The following is a 20,190-nucleotide window of genomic DNA, read 5'->3' on the forward strand; positions in this document are numbered from 1 at the left end:
AAAACCTCTCCGAGGTTCACCACCACTTTCATGTGTTTCTGCAGGCAATTGTAGTGACAAGAATGGCAGGATAGAGTGTGAAGGCAGAAGCTTCTTGGTTCTGAATCACCACTATAGTGAATTAGCTAGCTATCATCTAACTAGTATCTTTCTCTCTCTTTCTCGTTTATTTATTCACATATTTATAAAATAGAGCTAATAGAGACTCTTGAATTCCACTCCCCTAGTCTTTCCACCAATTTTGTAACTGCCTTTCTGCTTAAAATACCTGGAGAGTTTTCTGTACTGAACCATGGCAGATACACAGAGGATACAAGGACTGCTTCCCACTCATTGATCCAAGTAGCCCAACTTAATTGATTGTAGACAGCAGTGCTATTCCTAGGATTTAAGTGAAGAAGAACTAAAGAGCCTCTTGATGAAAGTGAAAGAAAAGACTGAAAAAATTCACTTAAAACTCAACATTCAGAAAACTAAGATCACGGCATCTGGTCCCATCATTTCATGGCAAATAGATGGGAAATCAATGGAAACAGTGAGACTTTATTTGGGGGGGCTCCAAAGTCACTGCAGATGGTGACTGAAGCCATGAAATTGAAAGATGCTTGCTCCTTGGAAGAAAAGCTATGATAAACCTAGACAGCTTATTAAAAAGCAGAGACATTACACTGCCAACAAAGGTCTGTCTAGTCAAAGCTATGGTTTTTCCAGTAGTCATGTATGGTTGTGAGAGTTGGACTATAAAAAAGCTGAGTGCCAAAGAATTGATGCTTTTGAACTGCAGTGTTAGAGAAGACACTTGAGAGTCTGTTGGACTGCAAGGAGATCCAACCAGTCCATCCTAAAGGAAATCAGTCCTGAATATTCATTGGAAGGACTGATGCTGAAGCTGAAACTCCAATACTTTGGCCACCTGATATGAAGAATGACTCATTGGAAAAAACCCTGATGCTGGGAAAGATTGAAGACGGGAGGAGACGGAGATGACAGAGGATGAGATGGTTGGATGGTATCACCAACTCGATGGACATGAGTTTGAGCAAGCTCTGGAAGTTGGTGATGGACAGGGAAGCCTGGCAGTCTGAGGTTCATGGGGTTGCAAAGAGTTGGACACAACTGAGCGACTGAACTGAACTCAACTGAGGATGAGATTGTGCTTACTGGTTATTCTGTGGTCTGTGAGGGTTCTGTAAATCATTTCTACTATCTTTTCCTCCCATTCTTGGCTTCTTTTGAGATTTCATTAGCATAGACCTCAACTCAGCAATAAAACTGGCCAGTAATAGATAATAGTACAGCCTGGCCTAAATACAAAGCTACATAGGAAAAAATATAGGTGAATGATTCAGATCTTTAACATATTAAGAGCTCTTTTCAATCACTGAATAAAAAGAAAGATAACCTGATTGAAAACTATGGAACACATAAAGGGAGGAGGAAAAATAGCCAAAGAGGGTATTAAAATATTCCTCTTTTATTTTCTGATCAATATGACAAAGATTTTAAGGTAATACTCAGATCTTGTGAGGGTGTTTCTTATACTGGGCATTCTCATACACCTCCATAAGCTTCTAAAATTGCTTAATTTTCTAGATGTAAGTTTGGCTACATTAGAATCTGCCTGCAATGCAAGTAGACCCGGGTTTGATCCCTGGGTTAGGAAGATCCCCTGGAGAAGAAAATGACAACCCACTCCAGTATTCTTGCCTGGAGAATTCCATGGACAGAGGAGCCTGGTGAGCTGCAGTCCATGGGGTCACAAAGAGGTGAACATGACTAAGCAACTAACATAAATGTCTTTAAAATATTCATTCTGTTGGATCAGCAGTTTTCAACTGGAGTCATTTTTGCCCACCACAGGACATTTGGCAATGTCTGGAGATATTTTTGTTTTTCACAACTATGGTCAGTGAGTGCCACTAGCATCTAGAGCTAGATAGAGACCAAGAGTGGATAGAGACCAAGGATGCATCTCAACATTCTAAAACAGGAGAGTCGGCACGAAGAATCCACGGCCTGAAATGTCAGCTGAGTGGAGGTTGAGAAATGATGTCTTAGACACCAAAGTTCTACTTTATTTACCCAAACATTAGATGTACTTCAAGATTCATTTATTTAATCCTTTTTGGAGAGCAACAAGTCACTAGCTTTTAAAAATTAACATGCATTTACTCATAATTTTTAATAGATATCTATCTTGGAAATGCTTGGACATGTGCATGAAAAGGCATGCACACACACTGATGTTCTTCTTAGCATTAATTTCAGCAGTGGAATTTTGGAAATGACCAAATGTCAATCAGTGGAGTAACAGTTAATATATGTGCATGCTCTGAGTACCAGAGGATTTGGCTATCTCACCACCCACTACTCTTTTTCTAAGGTCCTGTCCTCCTTCAGAGAGACTCCTATGCAGTAGATAGGCTTGGTGGAAGAACTATTTCCAAGACTTCACTCATCCCGTCCTTTTCCAGTTAGAAACCAGAAAAAAACCGATATTTCTTTTCTGATCCTTTGGTCACATGACCTGTTTGTCACATGACATTACTTTGGCCAATCAGATGGGACTTGAAATCTTTAACCAAGCCAGAGCCAGAGAAGAGTTGAAGACCAAATCCGTGAGTGTCAGCAGTGGTGGCAGTGGGAGGTGTCTATGGCAGTTCTTGCCGATTGATGGCACTGGACCTCTGTAACTTGGTCCACCAGAAAGGCCTTTGATTCTGTTATTAAAAATAATGGTGATGGAAGGCCTGGCGGTAACCCAATAGATAGACACATTAGATATCTGTCTGTGGAGAGTATCCCAACTGATATGTTAGAGAATTATAGACAGTCATTAAAAAGGAAGATCATCAAGACATATTAGTAAGTGTAAAATCAATACATTCATTCACTCAAGGAGTGTTTGTCGAGCCCTTCCATTATTAGTCTCTGTGCTCTGAACAGGACATACCTAGTTTCTGCCCTCAAGGAGCATTATTTAAAATAGCAAAATATCAGAAATAAATTAAGTGCAACAATAGTAAAATGAGATAAATTGTAAATTATGGCACATGTATTAAGTGGAAGAGCTAACTTCCACTTAATACAGAAAAAAAAAATTTTTTTTAGTAAATGTATACTATCAGTTTTTATATGTACATATATATTATATATACTAGTTGAAATAACATGAATATATTGAGTATATGTGCATATTACATATAATGAACACCATAAAACATTAAAATTATATATACATTATATAAATAAAATATGTAAATATGTCTATGTATATATATCTATATAGCTTTCAAAAAATTTCATGTAATCAAGAAGAGGTATAAATACTGTATTACAATGCTGGCAGGATTCAATCCTGAATGTTGGAAGTTTTTTGTTTGTGTTTTCCAAATTTTGAAATCTGTATATGTTGTTTTTATAAACGTAAATTTTATTATTTATAACCATAAAATTATTTAAGATAAGAATACAGTAAAACATTTGAAATTTCCTAAGCCCATTTTATGACTGCACTAAGCCACATTTATTAAATATTTGATATTAAGAATATATGTGCTAAATAAACAGATGTATCTATATAAAATATCTATAAAACATTTATGTTACTGAGTAAAAACAAACATCATTACTACCTTGCTTTAAAACATTCCACACTCCTTGGCCTACATGTGCTGTGCTTAGTCACTCAATCATATCTGACTCTTTGTGACCCCATGGACTGTAGACCACCAGGCTCCTCTGTCCATGGGGATTCTCTAGGCAAGGATACTGGAGTCGGTTGCCATGCCAACATCTAGGGGATCTTCCCAACCCAGGGATCGAACCCAGATCTCCCTCATTGCAGGCAGATTCTTTACCATCTGAGCCACCAGGGAAGTCTGTGAATACTGGAGTAGGTAGCCTATTCCTCCTCCAGGGGATCTTCCCAACCCAGGAATCAAACATGCATTGTAGGCAGATTCTTTCCTGGCTGAGCTATCAGGGAAGCCCTCCTTGGCCTATGCGATCCTGAATTTTCCTTTGCTGGTCCTTGAGACATTAGCAGTTACAGAAGGGACTGTGGGCAATAGCTGGGTTGATTTCCCTCCCATTGCCCCATGGTGAGGGTCTAGCTGAGGTCTGGAGCAGTCAGCTGACACAGGAGTGTCCTACTAGAGAGCTGTCTGCATTTCTGGCCTCTGGAATCATCTTTCAGTATGCTCTCCATCTGTAAGCACACACTCTCACATCTTGTGTTAAGTGTACTCATGGTGGGATGCATGAAGCTTCTAACACCATCTCTTTTGTTTTGGAGCAGGCAAGGTGGGACCACCTCTTGATATCATGCTGGATGCTCTGAACTGTTCAGCTTTCAGCATACAATGGAAGATGCCTAGGCACCCTCTGAGCCCCATCATGGGGTACACTGTGAGTACCTGGGCACAGGGATTTCTCTAGTGGGTGTGTTTGGGGAATTGCACCTCCTTCCCATCATTGCTCCTTCTGTATCCGGCCTTCTGATATCAGCCCTCTCATAGAAGGGGAGCCTCATTCTCCCTCCATGAAACCAGAGGAGATGTTTCCCTTTAAAGGGCCTTTGCAAGTGTCCTGAAAGTCAGTTGGATCTACCAAGGCCTGACTCTGTTCAGTTCAGTTCAGTCAGTTCAGTCGCTCAGTCGTGTCTGACTCTGCAACCCCATGGACTGAAGCACGCCAGGCCTTCCTGTCTGTCACCAACTCCCGGAGTTTACTCACACTCATGTCCATTGAGTCGGTGATGCCATCCAATCGTCTCATCCTCTGTCATCCACTTCTCCTCCTGCCCTCAATCTTTCCCAGCATCAGGGTCTTTTCAAATGAGTTAGCTCTTCGCATGAGGTGGCCAAAGTATTGGAGTTTCAGCTTCAGCATCAGTCCTTCCAATGAATAAGGGATGGAGTAGCCGTCATAGTCAACACAAGAGTCTGAAATGCAGTACTTGGAGGCAGTCTCAAAAAACAACAGGATGACTCTGTTCAGGGATGGGAAAATATAAACTCAGTGGAAGACATGCTTCTTGCTCTCCAATTGCCCACAGTCAAATTTGGAGACCAAAGCAGATACATGGGAAATGATACAGGGAGTCACTGTCGTCAGTAAGGACAGAATAATGTAAAACCTGCATGAAAGTGATGGGGTAGACAGGTAAAGTGGAGAAGGGGACAGAGAATGCATTCCTGCCTCTGAGAGGTGAAAGATTGGCCTTTTAAAAAATATTTTCTTTGAAAAGTGTTTTTAAAAATGAGTCAGCGTTTTGAAGTTGGGAAGTTTCAGATAAATTCTTGGAATTCTGAAATCTCTGTGCATATATCCTCACCCCAGGCCCACAGGCCTGCTGGAGCTGAGCTATCCAAGGGCTGTAAACTCCCCACGAGACCCCAGACTCCCTCCTGTCTCCCATTCACCAAGGGAGAGAAGGCATTTATCCAGCCCTTGTCCTGTCATCATTTTAATGCAGAGAAATGTATTTCTGAATTCAGGCAGACGCAGAAGTGGGAAAATGAAAGACTCCCTGGGAGAACGCTGATTTCAGAAATACTGAAAAATACTAGAAGGTGGGTCAGCCCTCTCCACCCCACTTTGCAGTATGTCTTCTTCCCGGCTTCTATGGGCTTAGGAGTTTGCGACCCCAGCCAGGTTATGTCTGATGTTTGCTGACCAGGGGCTGATGTGTGAGAGGTGAGACAGCTCACATCAAGACCCACTGTGGTTGTGAGTGCAACCCCAACCGTGGGTCCTCGGTCTGGTAGAAAAGGCCAGCCCTGCTCTCACCTCGGATGTCTGCCTCTTTTCCAGGTCTTTTACTCTGAGGTCGGCGTAGACAAATCCCTGCGGGAGAGGTCCTATGGTGTGCCGCCCGGCCTGGATACCCCGACCTCTGTGAGTAGCTCCATCCTGGCAGCCCCCCCAAAAGCACAGCCTGCGAGTGACATTTCACTGATGTTCAGAAGGATTTCTAATTTGGTGTGTATGTGTACTGCTGTCTGTACAATAATAACTGTTGGTATAATCCATTGGAATTTAGAATGTCTTTCTTGTCCATAACCCCATCACATACATCTCTATCCTCAGAAAGGCAACCGTGTGAGGAATGTTTCCATGGACTCAGTCCACCCCATTTATCCTGCGAGAAAACAGCCACCTTACAGCTGTTTTTTCCCCCTTCTTTTCTCTATAAAATGCAATTCTGTTTTTTTTAAAATCTCAATAAAGCTTTATAAATAAATATGACACATTTATATCTTCTCAACTGCCTGGAGACATAATGCAGAAGAAAATGATGTAATTGGAAATGTATATTCAAATGGTGCAAGTTGTTTGTTTTTCTTCTCCAGCCGGCATCCTGTCCTTCCACTAAGCAACTGCTGGCTCTTTATCTATTTCTCTTCTGTTTCCTGTCAAGGTCTCTCGGGGTGAATTTCTCTGCCTTAGGCATGTTCTGTTTTCTTTTCTTTCACTTGCCGTCTCCTTCTCCGTTCCACTACAATTAATCTACAGACTAGAGCCTTTTTAATTGCTCTGCAAGGAGTTAGCACCACCGCCCAGAATACTGCAGCTTTAATAGCATTGGTGGTGGAAGTGATGTCTGTAACTCCTGTCTAGTAAATGCCTGCCGGGCGCTGCACCTAGAAACCTATTTGTCATCCGTGATGAGTAACCATCACTTACTGAGCATCTGTCATCTGCCAACCACGCTCCTTCATGCTTTACATTTCTTTTGCCATTTAATCCTTACAGCTATCCTATGACCTGACACGGATGCTGAGACTCGGGGAGGTGAGGTGACATTCTTCAGATCATACATTAGCAAGTAACTGTAAACCCAGTAACTGTCGACTGTAAACCCAGGGCAGACTGCATTCTGAGCCCTGCTCTGGCTATTTTTACCAGAGCACTCATGACTCAAAAAGAAGAGATGCATGTCTTCAGCTTGCTTGTATTTTGCATGCCGCTTTTATTCTCAGACTTTTGCTTACGTACCCCTCAGTTGCCTCAGAAGCCCTCAGCCCCAGCTTCTGTGGCTTATTCTGTCCTAAGATGGGGCAACTGGGGTGGCCCCACTTGTTGTTCAGTCGCTCAGACGTGTCTGACTCTTTGCAACCCCATGGACTGTAGCACGCCAGGCTTCCCTGTCCTTCACTGTCTCCCAGAGTTTGCTCAAAGTCATGTCCATTGAGTTGATGATGCTATTTAACCATCTCATCTTCTGCCCCCACCTTCTCCTTTGGCCTTCAGTCTTTCCCAGCATCAGGGTCTTTTTCAATGAGTTGGCTGTTTCTATCAGGTAGCCAAAGTATTGGAGTTTCAGCTTCAGCATCAGTCCTTCCAATGAATGTTCAGGGTCGATTTCCTTTAGGATTGACTGATTTGATCTCCTTGCAGTCCAAGAGACTCTCAGGAGTCTTCTCCAACACCACAGTGCGAAAGCATAAATTTTTTGCCACTCGGCCTTCTTTATGGTTCAACTCTCACATTTGTACATGACTACTGGACAAAACCATAGCTTTGACTATACAAAACTCTCTGAAAAATGATGCCTCTGTTTTTTAATAAACTGTTTAGGTTTGTCATAGCTTTCCTTCCAAGGAGCAAGCGTCTTTTAATTTTGTGGCTGCAGTCACCATCCAGTGATTTTGGAGCCCAAGAAAATAAAATCTGCCACTGTTTCCATTTTTTCTCCATCTATTGGCCATGAAGTGGTGGCACCAGATGTCACGATCTTAGTTTTTTTTCATATTGAGTTTCAAGCCAGCTCTCCTCTTTCACTTTCATCAAGAGACTCTAATTCCTCTTTGCTTTCTGTAATTAGAGTGGTATCATCTGCATATCTGAGGCTGTTAATACTTCTCCTGGGAATTTTGATTCCAGCTTGTGACTCATCTAGCTCGGGATTTTACATGATTTACTCTGTATATAAGTTAAATAAATAGGATGACAATATACAGCCTCGACGTACCCCTTTCCCAGTTTTGAACCAGTCAATTGTTCCATGTCTGTTGTTTCTTGACCTGCATACAGGAGACAGGTAAGGTTGGTCTTTTTAAGAACTCTCTTTAAGATTCACCTCTTTAAGAACTTTACAAAGTTTGTTGTGATCCACAAACTCAGAGGCTTTATTCTTGCCATTAACTCGACCTACATGTTAGAATATGCTACCACATTTTAGTATTTGATTACCTTGCTGATTTCAACAAATGTTCACAGTTGCCACTCTGCCCAGCACAATATCACATATGATTGCTGTTCTTGGGCAGCTTTTGGGAAAATCACATTTACACTGGGTCTCCCAGGTGGTGCTAGCGGTAAAGAACCTGCCTGCCAAAGCAAGAGACATAAGAGACATGGGTTCGATCCCTGTGTAGGGAAGATCCTCTGGAAAATGAAATGGCAACCCACTCCAGTATTCTTGCCTGGAGAATCCCATGGACAGAGGAGCTTAGCAGACCACGGTCCATAGGGCGACAAAGAGTAGGAAGACTGAAGTGACTTAGCACACACTCACACACCTTTACACTAGATAAAACAATTAGAGAGCAACATGAGACCAGATTTCATTCACATGCCACTTACCAGATAGACTGAGGTTTTGAAGGTAGATTAGTGTAGGAACAAGTGTTCAAGAGGTAAAATTTGGGCCTGAGAATTGAAGCAGGGGCAGTTTCTGGAAAAGGTAAAGAAGACAGAGGGGAATTCAAATCATTTGAACCAAGGGACTGAACACTCAAGTGTGCATACACGTTCTTGTGCTTGTGTGTTTGGGTGGGGGAGGGGGATTGCAGAATACACAGAGTGGAGAGAGGAAATGATGATTAGAGATAAAGACAATGAGTCAGGAAGGGGAGGGAAGAGGTCTGGAATAGCAGAGTGGCCTGACATGCATTCAGATTCCTAGATGGCAACAAACCACCTGGGTGACCTTACTGGGGCTCAGTTGCCTCATCAACAGGACAGGCGTTTGAATAGGGTCTCTATCATGGGTCGTGTGTCTGCGGTTCCTAGCCCGTGTACTGTGGCCCTCCAGGGCTCTGTAGGAAACTCACAGGGGCCTTGTGGAATATTTGAATGTTGCCCGGGAAATAGCAACATCTGTGTAAACTACGACTACCGAATCTTTTGGGTATAACTATTGAATAAACGGAACTGTCAGGGAGTTTTTTTTCTGGATTAGTGGTGCTGCTAATCCAGTATTATTTTATACTGAGAACAGAAAAAGTTTGGGACCCTCTGTACTCTCTTCACCCTCCAGCGTAAGGATGTTGTGGACATTAAACAAGGTCATGGTCATAGAACCCCCAGCACCATACCTGGCACAGATTAAGAACTGAGTGAGGTTCAAGAGAATTCACATTGCCAAGGTGTGTGTTTGCTGCCCTTGACTGTACATGGCACAAGGGCAGCTACTCTCGGGTTCATTTTAGTTCCTGCAAGCTTTACTTTCCTCTCCTTTTCATACTGTTTGTTTTTTTCTTTTTCTCTTCTGCAGGGACGATTGGATCATCAGATGATTTTTGTAAGTATGCTTCAAAAAGTTAAACCCTTGCCCCAACCCAGGAGTCAGGGGGTCTCTTTTCATCAAAATGTCGGTTTTCCTGCATCTTCCTCATCAATTAAGGCCCACAGAGAGTGCTTGGTTTTAGTGGAAGCAGCAATGGCTGGGCATACGGGTGAATTTTTAATCATTTAGAAAGAAATGACTTGTATTTCACCTGGAAGAGTAAAGTTAAAAGCAATATTTTTAAAGTTTGAGGTAATTTAAGTTCTGCTCCCAGACAAAGTGAAAAAGATTGAAAAGGAGAGAAAATATTTCAGTCAGCAAGCCCTCCTGCAGGAAGCGCTTCCCCACCCCCCTTCTTCTTTCCTCACTTTCTGTAACAATTCTAGACCTTGTCAATGAGACCAGACCAGGTACCTAAACCTGGTTGATTGACTTTCTGGACTGGTCGCCAAACAGGATTGGGTTGACAAATGGTTAGTCTGATTCAAATGAAGAATTGACCAAAATAACCTGGTGGTTGCTGCTGCTGCTGCTAAGTCACTTCAGTCGTGTCCGACTCTGTGCGACCCCATAGACGGCAGCCCACCAGGCTCCCCGTCCCTGGGATTCTCCAGGCAAGAACACTGGAGTGGGTTGCCATTTCCTTCTCCAATGCATGAAAGTGAAAAGTGAAAGTGAAGTTGCTCAGTCGTGTCTGACTCTTAGCGACCCCATGGACTACAGTCCACCAGGCTCCTCAGTCCATGGGATTCTCCAGGTAAGAGTACTGAAGTGGGTTTCCATTTCCTTCTCCATAACCTGGTGGAGTAGGTGGAATTCTGATATTTTCTTTGATACTCTGCCTATGTAAAAGCTTCTGATTTGGTTAGCATTTGGTATCCACACTTTTTAATCCCATAGACAGAATAGCTTGGTGGCCTACAGTCCCTAGGGTTGCAAAGAGATGGGCACGACTGAAGCAACTTGGCACACATGCACACACCATCAGTTAAAAATTATTTGAACACATACCAGAGTACCAACATATGTATGTATTTGTAAATTATATATCTGCTACTATACTAATATATTGTGTACATGCTAAAATCCTACCAAATTTTAAAGGAGGAGATGAAATAGAAAGTTCTTGTTTTCTTTGGGCATTTCAGTAAATTTTGTCTTGCTAACTAAGGGGGAATAAACCATCACCCTGCTTTGGATTTCACTGGTCTAGCTGACCCAGAATAGTGATGCTATTTGAGTCTTATCCAAGGTTAAGGGATAAAGCAGACAGGAATCATGGGACTTGCATCTAGTCCCAGCTCTGTCACTAGAACAAGGGTAACCGTGGGGAATTCTCTGAGCCCCTGTAAACATCTCTTGACTGTAAAACAAAGGGGCTGGTTAGGAATGGTTTCCACCTGGGGGTTTCTTTGTTCCCTGTGGCATATGGAAATATCTGGGCATTCTAGTGATCAAGCCTCAGGGATACTGACTGTCCTGCGATAAGGGGAGATCCGTAGGAGGGAGGTTTGTTCAGCCCCAAAGCCAATGCTGCCCTTCTTGCAAAACCCTAAATGATACTCTAACTTTCTGTGACCCCTCAGGAAATGGAAATCCTTCCAACTCTTCCCCCCACTCTGGCCTGCCCTGCCTTCCTTGGGACCTTTGAAAGAAGGCTGTTTGGGAGATAACCCTTTTCTATTTCCCTGTGCCACCCATCTAATGATGCTGAATATTCCCAACTTCTATTAAGGCAACCAAAGCACAGATTTGACTTGTGAAGTCAAATGTGATGTTGAATCCAAGGTCACTAGCCACTAGTGAAGGTTGTTTTAAAAGAATTATAAAATTTCCGTGTTGAAACTCTGGCCTAGAGAAGTGAAGTGGAATCCCTGAGAGCACACAGCGCTTTGGCCGCAGAGCCTGGGTGTCCTGGCCCCTCGTCCAGTGCTCTCCCACTTCTTGCCCCCTCTCCGCTTTGCGCACTGGATGCCCTCCTATAGGGACAACCCGACCAGACACCAGACTAGTGAACAAGACAACATCCAGCTTCATTTCTGGAAAAATATGACTTGGTTTTCCAGCAGTAGGAAAAAAGTACGGCATGAATGGGGTTAAAGGTGAGGTCTGATTCAGGGTCAGAGATTTAAGTTCAGAACCATTTAATACAGTTTCATCATTGCAAAGGGAACAGGGATTCAGTTAAGAATAGTCCTGTCTTTTCAGGGGCTGCTTTTACATAGCTATCTAAGTTGTTTTTGTACATTGGGTCTAGTATGAAGTAGAATGAAAGTTTAGCGGTCCCCAAACCCAAGGGTAAAGGGTGGCACAATGGTAAAGAATCCGCCTGCCAGTGCAGGAGATGTGGGTTTGATCCCTAGGTTAGGAAGATCCCCTGGAGAAGGAAATGACAACCCACTCCAGTATTCTTGCCTGGAAAATTCCATGGGCAGATGAGCCTGGTGGGCTATAGTTCATAGGGCCGCAAAGAGTCAGACACAACTGAGCAAACAGGAGCATGAGACAAACACAAAATAAGGTTATTTTGCAGAAGGCAATGGCACCCCACTCCAGTACTCTTGCCTGGGAAATCCCATGGATGGAGGAGCCTGGTAGGCTGCAGTCCATGGGGTCGCGAAGAGTCAGACATGACTGAGCGACTTCACTTTCACTTCTCACTTTTATGCATTGGAGAAGGAAATGGCAACCCACTTCGGTGTTCTTGCCTGGAGAATCCCAGGGATGGGGTCACACAGAGTCGGATATGACTGAAGGGACTTAGCAGCAGCAGCACCCATCTTCACTCTCTCTCTAAGAAAAGTTTGGGAGGGACCAGAGGAGACTGTGGGATTCATTCAGGCTTCTCTACTCCAGGAGAGCAATTTCTTTTTCCTTGTTTTTCACTGTTTTGTGCAGAAAGAGGTCCAAGAGAGATAGGTATTTTGACTCATTTTCAAACTTCCACAAGACAACAAAACACTTTGTTTTTCTACTTTGAAAAGGGTATATTTAGCATCTTATCTAGTTTGATGCAAGGCTAAAGTAGTTGCCATAAGACATTTAAGGACAGCAATAGAAAGATTTGTGGAATTATGCAGCATTTTACTAAAGAATTCAAAGGTTATCACAAGTCATACTATTTTGAGGGATTCCATTTGGAAGGAGAGCTGCAAGAGGAGGAAGTGATGGTTAAAGCACTGAATCCAGCTCCTCTTTTTTATAACCCCAACTACTCAGTCCCCTTGACCTCATTCCCTTACGCTCACCTACCAGCCTGTCAGCTCAGGAAAAGACCAGAAAAGACTAGAAATAGTTTCTGGGAGGGTAACACTTTGCCTTTCAGAATATACCTGGGCTAAAGGTCATACCAATAATTCCATGTCTAACAAAAAATTAGTTGTTTTTTCATCCACATTAAGAACTTCTATTAGTGTAATTTCCCTTGATTTTTAATTATCACTTTTATATTTCTGATAACACAAATTTTCTTGTTTACAGATAAAATAATCTGATCTTCAGTGATTGTGTTATAAATTTTTGTTGATTTAAATATTATTTAAATGTATTATCCAATTAGAACTTTGTCCATGGAGTCAAACAAAGCAGGGTTCAAATCCCCACTTTGCCACTTAATAAATACACAACCTTGAGCAAATCATTCGCTTTTTCAGAGATTCAGTGTTCTCCTCTGGAAATGAAAATAAGAGTGATACCTACCTCACAGTGCTGACGGAAGAATTAAATCAGGCTCTGTATGTTTCTGGAGCAGATAAAACACTCAATAAATGGTAATTAATGGTAGCCGTGTTTGGTATTGACGCATAGCTAATATCTACAATAGTCTATAAAACCACATTGCCACCCCCATACTTCATACAGTATGATAACTTTATGGGAGGAAAGAATTCTAAAGCAAAAGCCTGTGAGAGCATTGGATTGGTTTGAAAGTGTATTTCTGCTTCTCTGGGAAAAGCCTGGGAGTGGCATTTGGGAGAGTGAGACAGCAGTCTTGTATACACCTGCTGCCTCCAGCCTCTTAACCACTCAACTTGCCATGCAATCAGGAGACAGATGGTAGAACTAGGGTGCACAGATGCAGAGAATTAGAGCAAGGGTGAGGGGGGTGGGGGCATGGAGCTGGGAAAACAGGACCATATGTTCAGCAGAGACCCTTCATGCAGTTACATGTAGGATGGGGTCGTTGGGGAGAGAAGGGACAGAAGACGGGAGATCCACACCCCCCCTGGAGGCTGTAGAAATGGCCCAAGTAAGGATTCAAGGGAAATGAAAGGAGGGAGCCAGTCCAAAAGACATGTGGATGTGGCTGGGGACAGATTGATAAAAGGAAGTCAGCCTTGTCTCTGTATTACTAACTCCAGGTCTAAGGCAGAGATATAGAAGCTGATAATCCTGTTGGAGGGGTTATTAGGAGAAACTGGTTCTTGATGAGGTAATCTGTTTATGTCAGACATCTTGGTTTCATTTCTTTCATTCATTCACTAGTTCATTTATTCATTCATCATAAAAGCATCACTTGAAAATTTGCTCCATGTCTGGTAATGCTATTCTAAGCTTTGGCATGCCAGAGGAGTACGAACTTGTCTTGTGCCCTTAAGTGGGTGGGGAGAAGGTGACCAATGAGCAATTACAGTCTAAGGTGAGTGTTGCTACATTGAGGTACATCAAGGGCACCAGGGATAGCATAGAGGAGGGACTCCTAATCAGACTGGGGTCTAGGGGTCAGAGAAATGAGGTAATGTCTCAGTTGAACTGAGTTATGAAGGATGAGCCAGGCAGACATGGAGAGAAGGGCATTTCACATAGAGGGGGCAGCAGGTTCAAAGGCCCAGAGGCAAGGAATTGAATGGCATAAATTTGAGCCCTGCCAAGTTCTTCAGTATGACTGGAATGTAGAATGTAAGGAAGGAAGGTGGCATGAGATGATGCTGGAAGAAGAACCAGGGGGATGCAAAGATGGTATCATAAGTGGAGAGTGACGTGATTGGATTTGGGGTTTAAGAAAATTGCTGTAGCAGTGTGGAGTCCAGATTGGAAGTGCAGAAAGTATTGGAGGTGTTGCCATCATTATGGGGACTTGGACTTAAATGGCTGTGAAGATAAAACGACATGGACAGATTCATATGATATGAAAGAGTATTGGTACTCGATTGAATGATGGTTAGAGAGCAGGGGTGAACAAGTGTTGAGGATTTCTAGTTTGGGTAATGAGGGAGAGAACAGAATGGTGAAGCAGTTTTTTGTTTTGTTTTTGGTGGTTGGAGGAGGAGTGATTAGTTGAACTTTGGTTATGTGGAACTTGAGTTGCGTGGTTGTTGAGTAGAGATGCTCAAGAGGTGGTCATAAACTCATGACTGGAGATCAAGAGGCAGCTTAGAGGTGGGGATGGAGGGAGGTGTCATTCGAAGGTGCCAGAAGCTAAGGGAGCAGTAGATGAGTTCACCTAAACAAGGCTACAGAGTGAGAGGAGATGGTGAGGGGTGAACTTCCGGGAAAGGCCAACACCGAAGGGGCCAGCAGAGAATGGGGAGTGGGTGAGGGACACTTGAAAAGAGAAACAAAAAGTAGAAAGAGACCAGGAGGAACAGACATGGTTTCCAAGGGAACTGGGAGATTGAAGAGGCAAGGGTGGGTCACAGTATTGAACGCTGCAAAAAGTCAAGTAAAGATGGAGACATCCCCACGTGGTGGACTGCAGAGCTGTTGTGGCGACTTTGGTGGAAACATCTCAGTCGTTTGTAGTGAGGAGAGGCCAGATGTGAGCGGGGTGAGGAGTGAGCGGGAGGTGAGGAAGTGGAGACAACTTCTTCAGGAGGGTTGTGTCTCTGGAGAGGTGACAGGAGCGCATGCGTGGTGGTGAAGAGTTGATGGCTTTGAAGATGAGAGTGACTTGAGCACAGTAATGAAGGATCTGGTAGGTAAGGGAGAGGTTGGAGATACAGGAGGAAGGGAGGAGAGGAGACAGGTGGAACTCAGAGAGGCAAGCCCAGGACCAGTGGTTCACAAACCTGGCTCCCCATATTAGCATCACCTGGTGAGCTTTAAACAGACTCAGGCCCTGCCCCCCAGAAGTTCTGATTTAAGTGGTCTGGAGTAGAACCTAGCATTGGTATTTTATTTGTAGATCTTTGAATGATTTTAAAATGTTTTCAGGGTTAAGGGCTACTATAGTAAGTATTCAGTAATTGGTTGTTGAATCTTTTTAAAAAGTTTTGTTGATCAATTGATTAGTTCTCCTTATCAACAATTAGTATTTAGTCATTTGCAGGGAATATTGTGAAGAAATATGACAGGATGCCTGCTCTCAAGTGGATTGCAATCCCATGGGAGAAATAGTAATAATTTTAATATATGAAAGTGCTAATTTAGTGGCATAACACTTAGTGTGGTAAGATTGAGTCTGTGTGGTCAGGTGTCAAGGGGATATTTGGGCCTCAGAGAAGTGGTAGGACCTGGGTAAGCGGAGAAGAGGAGGAGTTTCAATGTCCAAGACAATAATCATTAGGATCCTGTTTCTTGAGGATAGCCTTGGAACCAGCGACTTTACATACATTACCCCAGATGCCATAACTGTGCAAGATAGTTATCCATCATCCCCATTTACAGAGGAAGAAACTGATGCTCTGGGTATTTAACATGAAGGCCATAGCTAACAATAAGTGTCAGAGTCGGGATTCAAGTCCAGGACTGATAGATTCCACGTCAGTATCATTTTCTCTACAGTGTGCTGAGACCAATGTGACCCAGGCTCCCACTTACTATATAGCACTGTAGCCTCCAGTTGGGGCTTCCGTGGTGGCTCAGATGGTGAAGAATCTACCTGTTATGCAGGAGACTTGGGTTTGATCCCTGGGTCAGGAAGATCCTTTGGAAAAAGGATTGGCTACCCACTCCAGTATTCTTGCCTGGAGAGCTCCATGGACAGAGAGGCCTGGAGAGCTACTGAGAGCTACAGTCCTGAGCGTGGCACAGGATCAGACACGACTGAGCGACTAACCACACAGGCACACACAAGCCTCAGGATGGAGTGAGTCCACTTCAGCTGGTTTCTTGGTCAAGGCTTCTGTGCAGGTGCAGTTCACACACACACATTCCTCATCAGTCCTAGTGGTTTTCAATGTCAAAGTGTTAGTCGCTCAGTTATGTTCAACTCTGCGACCCCATGGACTGTAGCCTGCAAAAATCCTCTGTCCATGAGATTCTCCAGGCAAGAATACTGGAGTGGGTAGCCATGCCCTTCTCCAGGGGATCTTCCCAACCCAGGGATGAACCCAGGTCTCCTGCATTGCAGGCAGGTTCTTTTCCATCTGAGCCACCAGGGAAGACCCCACCATGACCCACCAGCAGCATCGCTTGGGGACTTCTTAGGGATGCAGATTCTCAGACTGCTTCCCAGATTTACTGAATCAGAAACCTTGGGACCCAGGCTTAGCAATTTGTTTTTAGAAGCCCTCATGGTGATTCGGATGCAATTTGGGTACCAAAGTTTGAGTCCCCCCTTTATGGATGCAAATCAAGACCTCAATTTGCTGTTGTGGCTAGTACCTGAGCCTCGGTGATGTGCAAATGGAAAGAAAGGTCTGGGGGATTCCAATCCTGGAAAAGATCCTTACCTGAATTCCAGCAGCCTAGTACTCTTATTGAAGAACTCAGATGTTAAGAGCAACAGCTGATAAGGTGAATGAGTCCCAGTTCTAGGACAGTGTATATATTCCAATAAAAAATAACTCACTAGTCTTTGGAAATACGTCATGGTGCTTTTCTCTTTGCAAATTAAAATACTTGGCCAATCCTAGAGAAAGCAAAGGGCTTCCCAGGTAGCTCTAGTGGTAAAGAACCTGCCTCCAAATGCAGGAGACATAAGAGACGTGGATTTGATCCCTGGGTCGAGAAGATCTCCTGGAGGAGGGCACAACAACCCACTGCAGTATTATTTTCCTGGAGAATCCCATGGACAGAGGAGCCTGGCAGGCTTCAGTCCATAGGGTTGCACCGAGTCAGACATGACTGAAATGACTTAGTACACATGCACACAGAGAAAGCAAAACAATCTCCCAAGCAAATTTCACAAGGGCCTCAAGAGGCAACCCTCATGGAAATTGTCTGGTTTGCCTCAAAGGAACTTCTGATCATTGATACATTTTATGTTTGGTCATCGACAGGAGGAAGTGATCGGAGATTTGAAACCAGGCACTGAATACCGCGTGAGCATGGCAGCTTATAGCCAAACTGGCAAAGGACGGCTTAGCTCTCCTCAGCATGTTACCACTTTGCCCCAAGGTAAAATGGGTCTGATTCATTAATAATAAGAACTGTTATTTAGGGCTATTCACTCATTCCTCCATTCAGTATATACCAATGAGGACCAACTCTGTGCCAGGCACTGTGCTACATTAGGCTCTGGGAATTCAGTGGTGAACAAAAACAGGCAGTTTTAACAGCCCCTGCCCTCTTAAAACTTAGTGGGATGGGTCAAGATATTATCTATTTATGTGTGGCCATAGATAGTGACAAGTGTTTTCCAACATGATATAAGATCTTTTGTAAGGTCCGATGTAGAGGGGGCAGTAAGAATTCCCTAAGGACATAACTACTAAGTAGAGATCTGGTAAGTGGGAATTAAGAAGGTGAGGAAGAGGGGTGGGAGAAGAGATTTTACAGGCCAGGGAAATTAACAAATGCTCATTGAGGTGGTGCTGTGGTGGGCACTGGGGGACAAAGGTGGTTAGAAAGCATCATTGCTCTCAGGAGCTCCCTGGGGAGGAAGAGGTGCATGGTTAGCATGTAGCTCAGTGTATCTGAGTCCACTCTCGGCTCTGGAGCACTCAGAGGGAGCACTTCCTCACCCTAAGTCTTAGGAGGATTTCAGAAAGAACCATATCTTTGGCCTGGCTTTTGAAATCTGCATAAGATTTTGCTAGGAAGAGGAGGCAGGAAAAATATTTCTGGCCGAAGCTACAGTGTAAAGCTGGCAGATGTGAAAGTCTGGATATGAAAATAGTAACAGCAGTGACCTTGGGGTGATAGAATCATCCTACATCTTCACACATGAGAGCTTTTCCAGATGTCCTACCATTGGTATGTATTCTGATGATGGGGGTGGGGGGAAGGGAGGAGATCCACATGCAGAAGAGTGGAAAGTAATGCCATTACATTAAGCTTTTAATTTTCCTCATAAGTAAATATCAAGGGGCTTCCCTGATAGCTCAGTTGGTGAAGAATATGCCTGTAATGCAGGAGACTCTGGTTCAATTCTTGGGTCAGGAAGATCTGCTGGAGTAGGGGATAGGCTACCCACTCCAGTATTCTTGGGCTTTCCTTGTGACCCACCTGGTAAAGAATCTGCCTTCAATGCAGGAGACCTGGGTTTGATCCCTGGGTTGGGAAGATACCCTGGAGAAGGGAAAGACTACCCCTTCCAGTATTCTGGCCTGGAAAATTCCATAGACTATAGTCCATGGGTTCGCAAAGAGTTGGACATGACTGAGTGGCTTTCAATTTCAAGTAAATATCAATTCTAACATGCGCACAGAGGTCTTAAAGGGTACACAACACTGTGTGTCCTGGGATCAGTAGTCTGCACATAATTTAATTTAGTCGGATTTCCAGCCAGGGGTGCTTGGGAAGGAAGGGAAGATCAGCTCTCATTGATAAACCTTATGTGAATCCTGGAGAATCCAGTTATGGTTTTTGGGTTGTGCTTATTTTGGTTTGGACTTTGAGGGCCTGTTCTGAACGGAGAGGTTTAGGCTGTAGAAAGCACGAGTTTTTTTGACACATGAAACCTCTCCAACAGCAAAGACTACAGCCAACTCCAGTTGTTTGCTGTCCTGCCTAGATTCCTGCCTGCCTCCAACAGCACCCCAGCAGCCGCACGTCATTGTGGTTTCTGATTCCGAGGTGGCCCTGTCTTGGAAACCTGGAGAGAGTGAAGGAAGCTCTCCTATTCAGTACTATTCCGTGGAATTCACCAGGTAAGTCTGTGTGTCACGTTCAGAAGCTAAATGTACTGACCTCAGGTATTCCAAACACCATAGAAGTCTCCATTGCATGTGTATTGAAGAGATGACAAAGGCCTGGAGGCCTGACTTGGGCCAGCACCAGTCTCCAGCTGTCTTTGATAGTGGGTCATCTGGTAAACCTATCTATACTCCCCTTACCTCTTCCCCATTTCCCTGCCTCGGTCGGACTGTCTCAGCCTCTGAAAACTCCTGAGGTACCACTGCCAACAAGCTCTTCAAGCTCACCACTGCATTTCAAGCTCAAGACGTAACTCCCTGGCTCTGAAATATGATGATTGAGGTGTATGTTTGAAGGTGACTTTTCTCAAGGGAGAGAGGAAAAAACCTTTAAAAACAAGTGCAATGCATTGTTTCCTTTACATCCATATTGCTGTGGGGCAAGCTTCTTGGTTTGGTTTCAGCTTTTTTCCCTCATCTACTCCAGCTCTCATATTCAGCTCATCAGAGGGTAGAAGAGTGATTAGAAGTTCTTCTAAGAACTTACAGATGTAAAAACATGGATTCTCAGTGCTGCTGTGTAATTTTAAGCAAAAACAAAAACCAGAAGAACACCCTAACCAAGCAATGGGCAAAAGTCAATTCCTATCTAGGACTCTTCCTTTGAGCTCTAGTTGCAGCTAAATTTTGAATGGAGTGCCTAGCTGAGGAAAA

The 20,190-nt window shown here is 43.7% G+C and overlaps 1 protein-coding gene across 3 annotated transcripts in view; it reads left to right on the forward strand.

Moving 5' to 3' along the window:
• EGFLAM (EGF like, fibronectin type III and laminin G domains) overlaps window positions 1-20,190 on the forward strand; it is a 191,806-nt gene that overhangs the window by 59,830 nt on the left and 111,786 nt on the right. For 2 of the 3 annotated variants that reach the window (XM_070476598.1, XM_070476599.1), the window contains exons 2-6: window positions 4,301-4,410; window positions 5,818-5,901; window positions 9,506-9,532; window positions 17,680-17,797; window positions 19,356-19,491. In XM_070476598.1, coding sequence (XP_070332699.1) covers window positions 4,301-4,410; window positions 5,818-5,901; window positions 9,506-9,532; window positions 17,680-17,797; window positions 19,356-19,491 — 475 coding nt within the window. Of the gene's footprint in view, window positions 1-4,300; window positions 4,411-5,817; window positions 5,902-9,505; window positions 9,533-17,679; window positions 17,798-19,313; window positions 19,492-20,190 lie in introns of all 3 variants that reach the window. The other variant, XM_070476597.1, reaches the window with a different exon arrangement.

This window comes from Odocoileus virginianus, chromosome 14, assembly GCF_023699985.2.
Source record: "Odocoileus virginianus isolate 20LAN1187 ecotype Illinois chromosome 14, Ovbor_1.2, whole genome shotgun sequence".
In the NCBI taxonomy this organism is placed as follows: Eukaryota; Metazoa; Chordata; class Mammalia; order Artiodactyla; family Cervidae; genus Odocoileus; species Odocoileus virginianus.